This window comes from Rissa tridactyla, chromosome 14, assembly GCF_028500815.1.
Source record: "Rissa tridactyla isolate bRisTri1 chromosome 14, bRisTri1.patW.cur.20221130, whole genome shotgun sequence".
In the NCBI taxonomy this organism is placed as follows: domain Eukaryota; kingdom Metazoa; phylum Chordata; class Aves; order Charadriiformes; family Laridae; genus Rissa; species Rissa tridactyla.
Genome location: NC_071479.1, coordinates 3,987,117 through 4,002,857, shown reverse-complemented (window position 1 = coordinate 4,002,857; position 15,741 = coordinate 3,987,117). Strand labels below are relative to the sequence as shown.

At 44.7% G+C, this 15,741-nt stretch overlaps 1 protein-coding gene across 4 annotated transcripts in view; it reads right to left on the bottom strand.

Annotated features, from left to right (window-relative positions):
* DAB2IP (DAB2 interacting protein) overlaps positions 1–14,924 on the bottom strand; it is a 162,956-nt gene extending 148,032 nt beyond the window's left edge. For 3 of the 4 annotated variants that reach the window (XM_054220320.1, XM_054220322.1, XM_054220321.1), the window contains exon 1: positions 14,535–14,924. In XM_054220320.1, coding sequence (XP_054076295.1) covers positions 14,535–14,676 — 142 coding nt within the window. In that variant the 5' untranslated portion in view covers positions 14,677–14,924. Of the gene's footprint in view, positions 1–14,395; positions 14,493–14,534 lie in introns of those variants that run through there. The other variant, XM_054220323.1, reaches the window with a different exon arrangement.
* Between the last annotated feature and the right edge of the window lie 817 nt (positions 14,925–15,741).

Here is a 15,741-nt window from a genome sequence, read left to right as displayed (position 1 = left end):
TGCCTGTGTGTTGCAAATACTCAAGAGAGGCTGCAGAAAAATCTACATTTCAGACAGCTTTGGGTGGCCACATGAGTCCAGGAGGAAAGATGGATCTTTAATCTGAATCCAACAGGATATTTAGAAGCTGCTGTTAATATAGCGGCACTTTTTAAAAGTGGAATATTACCCCAGGAATAAACAACGATAGAAAATAATAAATACTGGGGTGAGCCAACTCTCCCCTTCACGAGGCATGAATAACTTTGGGAAGCAGGGATGCAAAAACGTCTGATTCCCAGTGGACAAAGGTCAGGTAAGAGGCAGCGGCAGGTTATGAATGCCCTCACCAGTTCTCCTTGCTGCTCCCAACAGCCGCACTAGGAAGACAGCTGCAAGGCCAGCCTCGTCCTTCCATTACCTGGAGAACTATTTATTGGAACATGTCGCCCAATGCCCTGCTGATGCCTCAGTGAATTCCAGTTGATCCCTTACAGCAATATTATAACCGTTTTGCCATGCAAAATTAATGAAAAGTCAAACCTTTATTAGGCAATAAAATTGAGTTTTGAATAAAAACGGTCGTGAAGCAAAAGTTTAGGGCAGGTAATGCTGCCCTCTGAAAAATCAGACTCCTCTAAAAGCAAAGCTAATGAACACTCAGAGTGGGTATTCCTCAGGCTAATGAAAGTTTGCATCACCGCCACTTTTTGTGTTAGAATAAAATGATTTCTTTTTGCATCTTAGAACCTCTGGCTTACATACACTAATATAAAGCACAGCAACCCCACCGGCTGCACCCACAACTCTTCTACATCAGAATCAGGGGTTTACTCCTCGCCGATGTAATGCTCTAAGCAGAAATAGTTTCACATTTTCGCATGCTCTCACTACCTTTTCAGACAATTAAGGATACTGTGTACAGAACTATAGCTTGTAAAAAAAATTCTCACTTATCTAACCATTTACATACAAAACATAAAATAAACTGGGATCATAACTTGCTTTTTGTCCTACACTCTGGCACAAAATACTTAGTATTAAACAATTAGGGGCTGGTTGTGTAGTAGCCATTAGCTACTGCCATCCACAGTGGTCACACCAAACAGATCCAGCGTCTTACCAGTACCTTTGTTTCCCTCACACATGACTTAAGTGTTACAAAACCTCTCTATTCGGCTTAGCAGGGGAAATGCCGTCTCTGACTCAACCGTGTCCCTGCCTGAAAGCACCTGAAGGACCACTCGGAGCCACACAATCCTCTGCAGCCACGAGAAGGGTGGCTGGGACAGTCGTGTGAACTGAAGAGCCCTACTGGAACTGGCTGGAAAAGAGAAAACAATTCAACTCACAGAAAACATCAGACCGCGCTCTTTCCCATCAGCTAAAAATTATGACCATCTTCTCTCGAAGCGGAACTAAGACCTTCTGGAAGAAGAGCTTTTTCTTTGTTAAATAATGATTTGAAGTGACGCTGACCTTTGCCATAGCACACTGTGCACTTTAATGGATCTCATATCATCTCTGTGTCAGGCTCCCGGGTACCGCGTACTGTGTAGTATTTAATATTCCTCATACTGCTCCTGAGCAAGTGCCATTAATAGCTCTTGAATCTAGTACCAGAAAAAGCTATGCTGTTTTACTGTGTACTTGATACCTATCTATGCCTCTATTTTCTCTAATATTACCCAGTAAGAGAACTCTTTCCCCAGCAGCAGGTGCTTTTTGATGCACGCAAGCAGAACCGGGACTTTCTGGCCCTTTTCTCTGGCCTTTCCGTGGGCTTCGGCCGCGCGGTGCTGCCGCCTCTTCTCCCCTGAGAAGCTCAGCTGGACCTTCCCCCCCCCGGCCGGAGCGAGCCGTGCCCCGGCCCCCCGGCAGCGGGCCCAGCCCGTCCCGCTCCGCCGCAGCGGAGACGCGGCTCCTCGCTAGAGGGAGCTGACGCCCCTCCTCTGGCCGCCGGGCACGGAGCCGCGGTCCCCGGGAGAAACCTGCTTCTGACACCGGCCAGGGGGCGGGATCGCTCCCGGGCCTGGTCTGTCTGCTCGCTTAGTTGATGTTCAGTGCGGCTGATAGTTAAGGGGACTTTCCCTGCTCTCCGGGCCAGCCGGTTCCACCTCTCCTCCGGCCACATCCCCACCGCACGGCCCTCTCCACGCACCGCCTGGCCTTCTCCCAGCCTAGCGAGAGACATCTAGGGCAAATTCTGCCCTCCTAGGAATTGATGGGGAATATATTCTTTTCCCGAGGAGACAGATTAAAACATATTTGTCGAGAAAAAAATACTGCCAGAGGGCAAAAAGGAAAGGAGAGAAGAAAATAGCACAAATGGGAAAGGAAAGCTTAGATAAATCTCAGCACGAGGTGTCTGAAAATACACACGCTAACTTCCAGAAGTTTGCTACAAAACCGAAGAAACGGATCAGATCTGCATACAAAAGAAACATATAGCTGTAGGTCCCCAGACCTCGTGCCATGGTGACAGGGAAAGACTATAAGGCATCCAGAAAATTAACCCCCTTTCTAAAAATAAATAGCAAATCATGCTGATTGAGCAGCCTTCATTACAAACTCCATTTTACTGTCTGGCATCTTTTAATTAGGTATGCATATATATATTTGGTATTTTTATTCTTTATTTATCAGTCTCTGAAATATGTATGATATTTATCTTTCTTTGTATGATGTCTAGAGAACAAATTCATCTTTTGCTAACGGCAGATCATTAGGAGCCTTTTCTCCAGGGTAAAATTGAAATCAAGGACAGACTTAAAAAATACATCAGAAAAAGATGAAATTCTAGCCCGGTTGGGAACCAGATCGTGGAGACTGCTAATACCCTGGTTAAACTGGAAAGGATGATAAAGTGAAGTGGAACATCAGCTTCCTCCTATGTGATGATAAAGACAAGCAACATGGAGTCTGGAGAACAAGAAGTCAGCTCTGGGGAGATTTAAATTAGGTTCATCCATCATGCTTAACATTTCTGCAAAGATTCAACACTGTTACCGTGCTGCTTTCTTGCAGCACTTCATCAGCACGGCTGCTTCTTCACAGAGGCAAGAAGGAGAAACTTGTATACTCTCTGTAATCTCTGTCACCGCGGACATAAACGATGCCACCCGTACACACCGTGGGGGACAGGGCAGGGAGGACACCACCCTCTTCCACTTGAGACTGCCCGGAGCCCCAGTGGGCTGAAGCACCAGCCGTGGCCAGCTGTCTCTGCAGACCGCCGGCCCAACGCAAGGCGGCCATCAGCACGTGGTGGTGCAGGACCAGAGTCACCTGCCAGCCGGTCTCACATAGCCTTTGGCCAACCTGGCAGGATCCCTGCAGCAGAGCGGCTGCGGAACGGACTGTCTGCCTCAGGGATTTCGGTACAGCAGAGGCAGGTCCTGCCAGGTCTCCCGTTTCATTAAACCTCCCAGGATTGCAAAAGGGAGTTGGAAACCTCACAAGAACAGCTTGTGTTGCAGCACATTGGCCCTCTTTGCTTCCAATTTCAGAGAGAACTAAAAAGTACAGAGACACATAGCGCCACAGTGGGAACCTCAGTGAGATGGGAGATACACGTCCAGATCGCAGCCATGGTTTTGCCTCCCGTCAATGAGGTTTGTTTCACAGAATCCCAGAATCGTTTGCGTTGGAAGGGACCTTAAAGACCATCTAGTTCCAGACCCCTGCCCTGGGGCACCTTGCACTAGACCAGGCTGCTCAAAGCCCCGTCCGGCCTGGCCTTGACAAGGTGCTTCCTTGGCAAGGTCGTCTTCTGTTTGGTTTGGGGCGTTTTAACAGCTGGCTTGGACAGGTCAACTACAAACGGGTTCAGAACAGCTTACTTGGTGTGTGGAGCAGCAGCACAGTATAAACAAAAACTTTGCACAGTTTAATTACTAGGCTATTTTTCCAGTCGTGCGTGGTGGTTGCTGTAACAGGTCTGTACTGGCAAAATGCAAATTAAATAAATAAATACTTAATTTATAAGCATGATTCATCAGAGATTTCATCTTCTACAGCAAGGAAACAGATGTTCTATTGATGGCACTTCATTAGAGAGATAAATGGGGTCACATACATATCTCTATTCACATCCATCTGCATAATAGACCAAACATTAAGATTTGAAATTCACATAGTACATGGCAGCTCTTACATCAGCCTGAAAGAGCCTTAATGCCCAGAGCCAATTAATCCAAGTTAGATTGCCTTCACATTGAAGGAACTTTAATATTGTTCAAGAAAGCAGAAGGCTGGGATTTAACACTGGCTATTTAGGGTATAGTTTCATTGGAAACACTTAGAGAAGAATACTGGATTTTAAGTAACGGGATTTTTGGTAGCTACAGGACAAAATACAGTACCCTTCCTGATGAAGCAACTCAAGGACAGCATTAAAAAGCAGCAGTGACAAGAAAGTCTGAAAACACTCTTCTTCCTCCAGTTACAATTACCAACGGTTAGGATTAGGGCTTATGTCAGGGAGAGCTGAGATTTTTTTCTGTTTTTCCCAGTGTTTCTGCAGGAGGGCTAAGAGCTCCCCTACCAAATAGAAACCAGCCTCCTTCATTTTAGTATGCATTAGATAGAAGATAATGCTTATAAAAAATGTCACCTTCTCTGCCAACCTGGTTATTTTTTAAAGGTGAGTGCTTCCACAGAACACCAAATGCTCTGCATTCGCTTGTGCGCGGATGTGGAGTGTACGCACACACACGTCAGGATACAGCGCGTCTGTAACACGCCGGCAGTTTACCTGTGTGCCCTCGTACCCAGAGTGCTGCTGGAAATGCTCCTGTCCTTACTACTCATACATCTTTCTTCTAGATATTCTGACTCTCTTAAGCAATTGTTTTACATTCCACAATTGCTAATTGTGGAACATAAATCCTAATTTATTGTGACTGATACTCGTACTTCCTTTGGGGGCGGGGGGGTATTTCTGCTTCTCTTACGCATACATGCTCTGAAAATATACTTGCAGGTGTCGGCTTCACTTTTTAGTTTTCAAGCAAACATCGCCAGTGCCAATGAAAGAGAGAGGGAAAAAAACCATTTAAACACAGTCATGTTTTCTTATTCCATGTAAGTAACAGCGTGCCACAGACGGACATACAGAAACCACCATTCGAGCTACCGCCTTCCTTTACGCAGCTAACCTATAGCTGTTGTGCTCGCTTTGGGATTGTGTTGCCGTGCTTCTTCAAGTGACAGCCACTGTTTCCCTACCAAGAAAAATGTGTAGTAGATTACAAAAAGGGATCTAACAGGACTATATTCACTGTACGTTTCCCATCCTATTTTTGAAATGGGAGGGAGCGGGAGGATGTTCTTACCTACGCCAACACTGACACTTGCATTTTCTGTCCTAAACCCCGTGCAGGCTGCATGTCGGGATTCCTTCCTCCACCTCCGAGCCGCATCGCTCCCAGGAGCACTACGGTAGCTGCTCAGCGACACACTGCAACGCTGCACAACAATTCAGCACATGTTGTGAACCACATTCGCTCTGCCGGGAGAGATTAATGACTACACCCCGCTCTCAGAAATTTTACCTTGGTATTCACCCAAAATTTGGCTGGTCTTAGAAGTAAAGTTATGTAAATGAACACCAAATGTTCTCACTTTAAATGCGCCAGCCAGATCAAAATTTCTCTCATCTAAGGGTATAAAGGTAATAACTGTTAACCTTTGACTGCTAAAAATGCAAAGGGAAAATATCTTTCATTTAAAACTTGCTCGTTCGGTTACCATGGACACTGCTTAATCATGAAGGATGACTATTACTTGTTCCTATAGTAACCAAGAAGCTTAAGAAGCATCCTGTAATTTAACTCCAGATGCCAAATTTTACAACAGTCCACCTATTACCACATTTGGGTACTTCAGAACAAGCCCAGGCTTGATCTCCGACTCTACAAGAAATTCACTGATGCAGAAGTGCTGTAGGAAATCAAAAACGTGAGCACATAATGTACAAAAGAAACTTGCACTTCAAATAAATTGGTTTCTTCAAAAAGAAACATTAAGTGCTCAGCATCTGAGGATTCCTTTTTCAGTGTAAATGTTAATGGAGCAAAACTTTGGCCGTCTTTATTCTTGTCAGTGTTTCTCCGAGTCTACACAATTGCAGGGCATGTTTTTCCTCAGAGTGGATGCTTCAATGCTCAACTTAAAATGAACTTCAGAAGTAGTGCTGAGTAGCCGGTATTCGTAAAGGAGCCTCCGAGAGCAGATCGGGACTCCGAGCTCTCAAGAACAAACCTACAATAACAACATGTGTCCCTCAGGCAAGCAAGAAGCAATGGACAGGACAAACCTTCCAAATTCAGGCAATGTGTTGCCCCAGACAGCCTTTTAGAGTAGTTCTGCTAATTAAAAAAAGCATAACGCGTGCCTAGCGCTACTCATCACCGTAAAGCTTTACCTCCAGCACCACCAAAGAAATTTTAGGCAGCAGCCTTGTCTCCTGTGGGTCTAGGGGGATGAGGCTTCCAGAAATGTCCTGTGGCTCACACCGTTTCTTGACCCTCACCCGTTCTATATTGGGTGTGAATTCACAGTTCTCAAAAAGCCATCAGTTTTCACATTCACTGATTTCCGAAGGGGCCTGAGGAAACTTAGTCGAAAAGCCTGACCCCAAGGCTGCATAAACCGGTGACAGAAGTAAGGAAGTCCGGGGCCTGTGTACCTTTTAAAATACACATCTACACAAACACCCCGGCAATTAATACCTAAATTTGAAATATCTCTGCAGTGTTTAAAAGGAAAGCAAAGTACCTTCAGCCAGTGTCTGAGTCGAAAAAAGCAAACCTGATAATGCCTAAATATGGAGAGTGACCCAGCTCCTTCCCAGCTCCGGCGAGAGCAGAGTAAATTAAAGGATTATGGAGTGCCTTCAGTGCAATAACTTAAGGGATTAGTGGCACACTAGAAGACCTTCAAGGGAAATACAGGTTTAAAAGCTTTAAAAGGCAGCTCTGTGTCTAAATTGTTTGGACTGCCGCAGCTGTAAGGAGACAAACTTACTCTAATACGTAAGAGATCATGAAAAGTCTGCTCAAACCCCTCCAAGCATGTTCTTGGAAGCAATTCCTTTTTGGACTCAGACCAGGGTTTTTAACCTCCTTCTCATTTATTACCTATGGCTTTTAGATAAAAACTCACTCTGCATTACATGGGAGCAACTCTGCTACTTAGCTCCTTTGAGAGTAACCAGCCCCTCTTAGCAACACCGTTAGAGGGAAGTGGGGTTACTGCCAGAAGGAAAGGACTTAAAACAGAGATAAAGCAAAAGATGAGCAAAAAGAGACAACAGTCAACCTTTAAGTTGCCTGAAAGTTACTCGTACAGTTTCCAAATTTCTGTCACAGCTTTAAATGAGCTGTTCCTTGGAACAGCTTAAGCAGTATTGACAATTCTCACAATTTTATCAGGACAGTTGCTCTCTCTATATATAGTTACCTCTTAAAGATGCAGCTGCTGGGACCATGGGACATTCAGGTATGGGACTATGGTCAGGATTTTAGAGAAAGAACATGGGAATCAAAACTCCTGAGTTCTCTTCTTACCTTGGGGCAAAGGGAAAGTCTCTGAGGAAAACACAGAGCTGCAAGACTTTGTGCCATTCCCCCATCGTTGACCATCCCGGGGTTTTCCTGCAAGTTATCGCTGGACACCTCACCAGTTAAACAAGAATGCATCTACCTAAGGCTTCTTTCAAGTCCACCAAGTATTTGCAGTTCTTAGAAACACGCTAAAGAAAATCAAACAACTATTATAAGGCAGCATTTTGGTTATGCATGAAGATATTCATAAGATGTTTACTGCTTTGGGTAGTGCCACAAACATGATTCATTTTTAATCTAGTAGGAACTGACACCTTTGTCACCGAAAATATTCACTAAGTTTTGATGTTTCTGCATTTCTGACATACTTCCAAAGGAGGAGACACAGGTCAGTGTGGCATCACCATCACCAGCACTGTATGAGCAACAGGAGGAGCTCAAGGCGCTACTGCCACCATGCTCCTGCCGTCCTGCTGAAGGGTTTATCTAACCTTTGCCTCCATAGACAATAAATTCACTCTAGATGTTTATTAAATGGCTACTTAGAATTCTTGTTCATATCAAAACAATTCAAGAATTCCTCCATCATGCACTACTTGCCAAGTTATTAAATTTAGTATAGATTTTTATTAGACAATTAAGCATCTAACAAATACGGCAAAGTCTCAGCTGGAGCACTAGCACTAAAAATAGCGTGGCTGCTGGTGAATATTTCTTACAAAACGTACAGCTTAAAAAATTTTGCATCTCTTTTCATGGGCATCTGTCAGCCATGCTGCTAAAATTTCAATGAAAAACTGCAAGAGTTCTGTGGTGAAATAGAAAATGCCACAAAAAAGACTTGAAAAACAAAGCGAGGTCATTAAAAACTGCGAAGCAGGAAAGTCTCCTTTTCCTGACATTTAAAAGACACCACCCTTGGAAAAAAACCCTTATCGCTAATGTTTATTACTGGCCTCTTCACTTGTCTCTCCCAGTCCTTAAATGAAAAAAAAAATTGCTTATGCAATATTTTTTAGAAAAATTACAGGTATTCTAGAGCACATAATTTGGATTCTTCAAGAAAGCTGACATACAGGGGACAGACGAAGCGTACACATGTACTCCTTTGGCTGTCCAGAATATAATGCACTCCAATCCAATCCAATCTAATTGAACTATTGATTGGCTACTGAAGTGAATAACTTAAAATTTATAACTTCAAATCAAGTAAATTATAAATTGAGAATGGGAAGAGTGATTGCAAGTTTGGACTGACCCCCGTGCAGCCACCGATGCTGCGAGGGGAAGGTGGGCGACGAGGGCAGCCCCCGCGGGAGACCCCGGTACAGTGACCGGGTCTGGCCTCAGAGTCCAGACTGACCAGTTACATGTTATGACGCTCATCTTTCCTTACAGACTTGACTTCCTACTGACCATACCTCATTCAGCATCAACCACTGGTACAGAGAGATGTGCTGAAAAGGCAAAATCACTCATCTTGTCAAATTTTGTAGGATATGAGTCAGAGAACAACAGTAAAACTGGAACATTTTACTCAGATTTCTGCCTGCCAATATAAATACACGCACCACTTGTATTTGCAAGGGTAACGCTGTGCATTTCAAACTTCTACATGCTGATACAGAATCACGGTTTTTTAATAAAAAATCATATTCTTTGGTCATACAGACCATTAAAAGCTGCTAGACGTTTGTCAGAGAGATGTGGTCTCTCTCAACAGATTTACTGTATAGCGATTCAGATGCAATCCAAAAGATCAGAGCAACAACCCCGTAAGAGAAGCGCGCGAGAAGGAGGAGGTTATAGTACCGTGTGCTCTTCACGGGCAGGTGCGCAAATGGGGTTCTGATGGTGGTACCGGATTCGTAACGACGAGTCCGTTTGTTAAAAATAGAGACCACAGTAAGAAAAATTAAGGCTCAGGTGCACATATTGGTTTGCCATGTCAAAGAATAAAAAAAGAAGGCACTGTAAGTGTAGGGAGGTGTCCTATTTGGACAGCACACAACAACTTACTTGCTTATTTATTCATTAGTTGATTATGGCACTTCTGAGATAGACGGGTCTGGTTAATACCGAGCTATCAATCGGGAAAGGCAGGTTCGGATATGATGCCGGAGCCCTAATACCCAGGCCCTGCCATAGCTAGAACTGTCTAAGCTGAACTTCATGGCGAGTAAGTGCAGACAAAAGACATACATTGAAACAGGCGCTTTCAACAATGTGAAAGGTATGCAGCTAAGTGCAATTCAAACAAAAGTTAATTGTGGGTCATTAAAAGAACAAAGTATTGTTTAAACATTTCATGTGAATTATTTACTTACAGAACCCTGAATCTTACTTAACAATACAGTGGGAATTTTCAGTCAGGGCAAGATTTCTAATGGGAATGAGAGAGAGATCCCTTCGCCTCTCAGAAGTCATGTCCAGGGCACCGCCCTGCGCTATGGGACAAGTCCTGCAGAGGTGGAAAGGGAGAAGTTCCACCGGGCGTTCCTTGTCGAACATCACTTTTTGTTAACATGCTGCAAAACAGATTTTCAGCTAGGCAAGATTAGAGAGAAGTGTGCGAAATTTCAGTTAGCTTTAAATATAATAAAACCTCCTTTGTTGTTATGTCATTCTCTTAGACGCTGGGACAATTTTCAAGTCTCTGCTTCCCTTGTCCCAAGCGAGTGCCTTAACCTCTATCGGCTATTTCGGTATAAGTTGATCTCTCATTTATCACTTTAAAGGTTTTGATTTCATCAAACAGAGAGAGAAAGACTAAATTCCAGCTGTTTTGAAGAGATGTGTATCTGAATAGCCTGCGCTGAGAAAAAACCAGCCTGACCTTAGCCTCCAAGCTCTCGGTGTTTGGTGTACTAAAATACTGGGCTTTGCTGAAGATCAGTCAGTTTTCTCTTCACAGCAGCCATCAAAGGAAAAGAAGAAGAAAGCTTGTTTAATAAAAATCCTTTTTGTAGAACACCTTGAAAAGCATCTGTGATAAACAGAACTTAGAGCAAGACATTTATGCCCAAGGAGCTGAGAGAAGCAGAAGCATCGGGAACACTAAACCTTCAAGATCAGGAACTCAAAATGTTCTCAAATTCTTAGAGCTTTGATGACAACTGATTGCCTACAGTTTTACAGAAGAAAGACCTGAAGCCAAAACTGCAATTGGCTCAGCTATGAAACCGTGAATGGAGCACCTGGGAGTCGTTTCTATGAGCAAACTGAATTTGGAGGACACTTGCCACTGAACCCTCTTCCTTCGTTATACCCGCAATTAAGCGGAAGCAGCAGCACCATGAAGAAAGCCACAGACCAAAGTACTGCAGGCAGACGCAGGTGTTGCTTTTACCGAGAATTTTCCTTCTACTCTCTCTGCCTCCCAAGTACCTTCCACTACATTAGACGGATCACCTGGTAGTAATCATAATGACTGCCCTGATTCCTCACATAGTTACACACATCCCTGAGCTGAACAGATGGTCCGAGGAAGAGATGGGAGTTCTGCAATTAGCTTTTTTAACTAACTAATGTATACCTGCAACATGTCCCGAATCCCTGTGGAAAGCAGAGCCTGGAGATTTCAGACATTATCATCATTCTAACAAAGATTAACGGCAGGGTGAAACCTGTCTTGTTTATCCACTATCAACTAGTAATAATTTAAACAGGCTGGAGGCATGATCACATGAGCCTCCCGGTAGCATGCCTTCCTGCTCTGCTCCAGTCTGCCCTCCCCAGCAGTTTTACTGTTCTTCAACTACTCTAGCCCGGGCCCTCTCAAAGGGGCAGACTGTCAAACAGACTGAAACACGAGATGAGTGTGTTAAAAGCACCAGGGCTAACCAGAGAACTCTAGAACACAGGATACCATCATACAAACCATCAAATAAGCTGGCCGTCATTGCAAATAGTTGAACGTCCTATACGTTTTTCTGCACGCTACGTCAGACTGTCTCCATCTGGAGTCCCAACAGAAAGCAATCCCCTACTTCCCTTAGATACTTGCACAGAAAATGCAAATTCTGTTCACTTCGCCTATGTAAAATGTGCTCAGCAGAGCCTTCCTGAGGGAGTGGTTATCTCTTTCTTTGTGCCTCGGGAAGCAAGACCAATTTCCCAAACTAGGTCTCAGCTCTACCAGCCACGGCCTCTGAGCGTGACGCAGCTGAGCACGCCACAGCCCCGGCCTGGCTTTGGCTGTCCGTCCCACTCCCAGGGCCAGCAGGCTGCGTTCCTGCAGCAACGCGCATCAGAAGGGCGCGCGCGGAGAGGTGGCATTGCCCGCTCAGGGGTGAGAGTGGGAAGTGGCAGTATATAAATATATGCTTTGAAACACAACCTCCTCTTTATTCAAAGAGACTGCCTGATATAAACTAGAGTGGGCTGAAAGAGGTTCTTTGACTCACAGCACACGGGTGTTACAGCTCTTGGAAGAGGAGCCATGCTGGCAGCAGATGGCAGCACCTGCATCTCCTGGGTGTTTCATCAGGGATTTATCATCCAGGACCGATGCAGGACAAACAGTGAATGATTCCAGATGGGGAGAGGAGGTTGTGTGCCAGCAGAGATCTCCTCCTCACGGGTAAATGTATAACAACTGCCTCATCCTCAGCAAGTTCCTTGTCCAAAAGCATCCTGATAATCTGCTGAAGTGACACACCTTGGAAAAGCTCAACTTCCGGGTGTCACTGCTCCTCCAGCCTGGGACACAGGATAACCTGGGCTCCGTGGGGACCTTGGCAAAGGGTCCGGAGACTGTGGAGAGCAAAAAGTTGCCAAGAGGATATCCGTGAAACACACGTGTGGCAAAACAGACCATTGCCAATTCCTGTGAAGTAACTCCAATACTCATGCGTTTATGGTAACCTCCCACTCAGGATATCTGATCTTTGAGTATCTTAGCTAGAGACAGCAAATGGCACTGCAGATCAGCATGTGAGAAGGGAACCCTCAGCTCTTTCCTTCGTCCGGACTTGTAGGTTTTGGAAATTAATATTACATCAAACCCAAAACATCTAGACCCTCATTCTGATTTCTGCATTCTCCATAGCTCTTGCACCCCTGCAGTCTCCTGCTCATTAACCTTCCAGTGGGATCAAAACTGGCAAGGAAAGGATTTCTTTTGCTGCGTTCCAGCAGTTCCCTTCACGCAGCCCAGCCTGGCGGGCAGGGCAGGGCGCTGGGGCAGCACCAGCCCCTCCAGCCTGGACCACGTCCCACCGCTGACCTGCTGCACGGCCCTGCTGCATGACACCGCCACTACACAACCCGCTGTCTGCACAGCTCTTACAAACGTGTCAAAAATGAAAAGAAAATTCTCCTCCAGATTTGCAAATCCCTTCAAGATCTACAGATACAAAGAGCTCAAGTGGTGCTGAGCTTTATGATCCTCCCAGCAGGCAGGAATCCGAGAGAAAAGGTGTGACAAACACAAAATACTCAGGGAGGGATCAACAGCAAGAAGATTTCAGTTGGTTCAAATCCAATTTCTTACAAACATTAGGGTCGATTTCCATTTCCAGCAAATCTGCCTGTATATTCCTTGTGTTCATGACAAGTTATGCCGTTAAGTTCATACTGGGTTACCTAAATGAAACACATTTCATTTGTCACAGTAACTGAAATGACAGTAAAATATTTTGGTTTTGAACAGTACACGACTAAAGGGGGAAAAGGGAACTGTTACATGCTTGTGAGTTTACAAACACACTTCCCTGACAGGCAAAACAAAACAAAAAAAAAAACAAAAAAAACATCATGGAAAGAAAAACACTGTTTGCTTAAAGGAAAAGACGAAGCTCAGGGACTGATTTAGCTTCCTATTGTTTTCTCAGTGATGATTCAAAATCCTGAAAAAAGTACTGTATGCCAGGAAAAGAAGCAAGAGGACACTGGACTAAGCTAGAGTCTACTTTACAATCTGCTTTGTAAATCAAAATTAACTCCAGTGAGACAACTACAAGCCTGGATTTGCACCAACACCTGATGCCGTGTTGCAGTTGTGCTTTTGATTACAGTTTTTTATTCACACAATAACAAAAAGAATTACTTTTAATTAATGGCTTGATTAAGCTCAAGACATTATAAATATGACTGGATTGTCACCCTGGAGGCCAAACACAACCCTCTCCCCTCCTTTCTGAAGAGATAGCTCAACAGCAAAATGACTCAAAGCCTCCTGCTTCTTTGACTGCTTTAATGATAGGTATAAGCATCTATAAACATTTATTTCACACTAGAAGAGAAAGCCAGAATAGCTTATTTTAAAAATGCAACTGGGTCAGTAGCTGCCTCAAGTAGAATAGATGGGCTGCATGAGTGAGTATGCCCTAAAGAAACATTACTCTGTGGACGTAACTCCTGCTGATGAGGACAAATAGGCCCTTTTAGAGCACGATTTTTAAAAGCGCAAAGTGATTTGGGAATACAAGTCCCACAGGTTTCTGCAGTGCCTCGGGAGCACAATCTTTAGGCTCTTTTGAAAATCCTACCCCTAAAACTGTACTCAGCTTTGTAATTTCAAAGCCCCTGGTGATACTCAGCTCATGAAGAACAAGAACTTCTAGCGATCCATCTTTGCACATAGATACCATCTCTTAATCAAGGATTTTCAAATCTCTACAATCACCAATTAGGCCTCCAAACATCACAGTTAGCTAAAAAAAGGAGTTAATTATACAAATTGAAAAAAACTGAGCCGTGGAGCACTGAAAAGGCTGGGTTAGTTAGAGTTACACGAGGTGTTAAAGCCCCTGTACGGAAGAGCCCCCCAGCCTGGCTCCCCAGCCAGGCTCTGGACACCCAGCACCTCTCCCTCCCCGCTCTGCAGCCCTGCGCCAGCTACTGACCTGCGGTACCGCTGGACACGCGCCGCAGAGGCCGCAGGTACACTTACACAGACTCCCACTGCTCATAACAAAGCTACCTGTAAGCAACAGCGCGGGTGCCTTTGCACTGGCAATTAAAGAGAACGGGTGTTGCAATTACCCCTACTAAGCGGCCTGTTCCGGCTGCGGGATCTGCTTCGCTGTCTCTGAAGTCGTGACCTCCGGAGCAGTCGATAGTAGTAAGACGGTCTCCCGGAGCTTTTCCTGCTGTTCATTGACATTTTTGTATCTATTTTACACATACACACATGCAGGCACAGGTTCACTCTCCCCTCTGGCAAAGTAGCAACAGTTCCAGCAGTTTAATTAACTGGAGGTTGGTTCTTTGGAGTGGAAAAGGGAGAGGGGGGAAGAGGAACTCTTCACTTTACACATTTAAAAAGAAAAACAACGAGAAGAAAACATAAAAAAGAGAGAGAGAGGAAAAAAAAGCAGGCGGCACCGCAGTACATGTCTCAGCTGTGGGAGGACTTGCAGCGAGCAAGATAAACTGTACTAACAATTCCTGCCCCCAAAAAGATAAGCCTGCTGGAGTTGGAATAGGAAGCCAGAGTTGGCCTGGGCTCTGAGCAGTGAAGAATAGGCTGGAAGAAATCCTGGACTGGATCCTCGCTGCCGGACAGCAACATCTGATCCAACGGGACTGGAAAAAATCAACAGCTCGCTGCCTGAAAGCGGCTGGTAGCCTTAGGGGCCAGCTAGTCTCTACCTGCCCCGGCCATCAGATCATCGCGGAGATGAAGTTTCGGGGCTGCAGCAGGAGGGATCTGCGAAAGACCGGGGTGGGGAAGGGTATAATGATTTCCTGGCCATGAGACACATGTTAATAATCATCATGGAGCAAAAGCCCCGGAAAATAAAGTGAAACTTGAGAGGGGAAAACTTTAATTAGAAGTTGAATGAACAGAGCTCCAGACTCCCCTGGAGGCCCATTTCCTTTCAACATTCAAACTGAGTTATAGCACATCCCACAAATTAGAGAAAGAGCCTATTTACCATTTGGGTTCTGATGGCAGCGAAGATTCCGCCTCCGGCTCATATTGCTCAATAAAATTACATTTCAATGGGCAGAATTAACACTTTAAGCCATGGAGAAAAAGAAAAGAGAAGAAAAAAAAATAGACTAACCAGATAAAAAATTTCCATCCACATTTACAGTTTAAAGCGGGCAGAAGTGAATTGTTCAGAATCCTTCATCTAAGCTCCTTCCCTTCCCGGCACAGAAACCGCTCTGAAGGAAGAGCCATAGACAACATTTCAGAAAACCAGAATAGTGGGCAAGAACTTAACGCGCTGCCGCTTCTTCT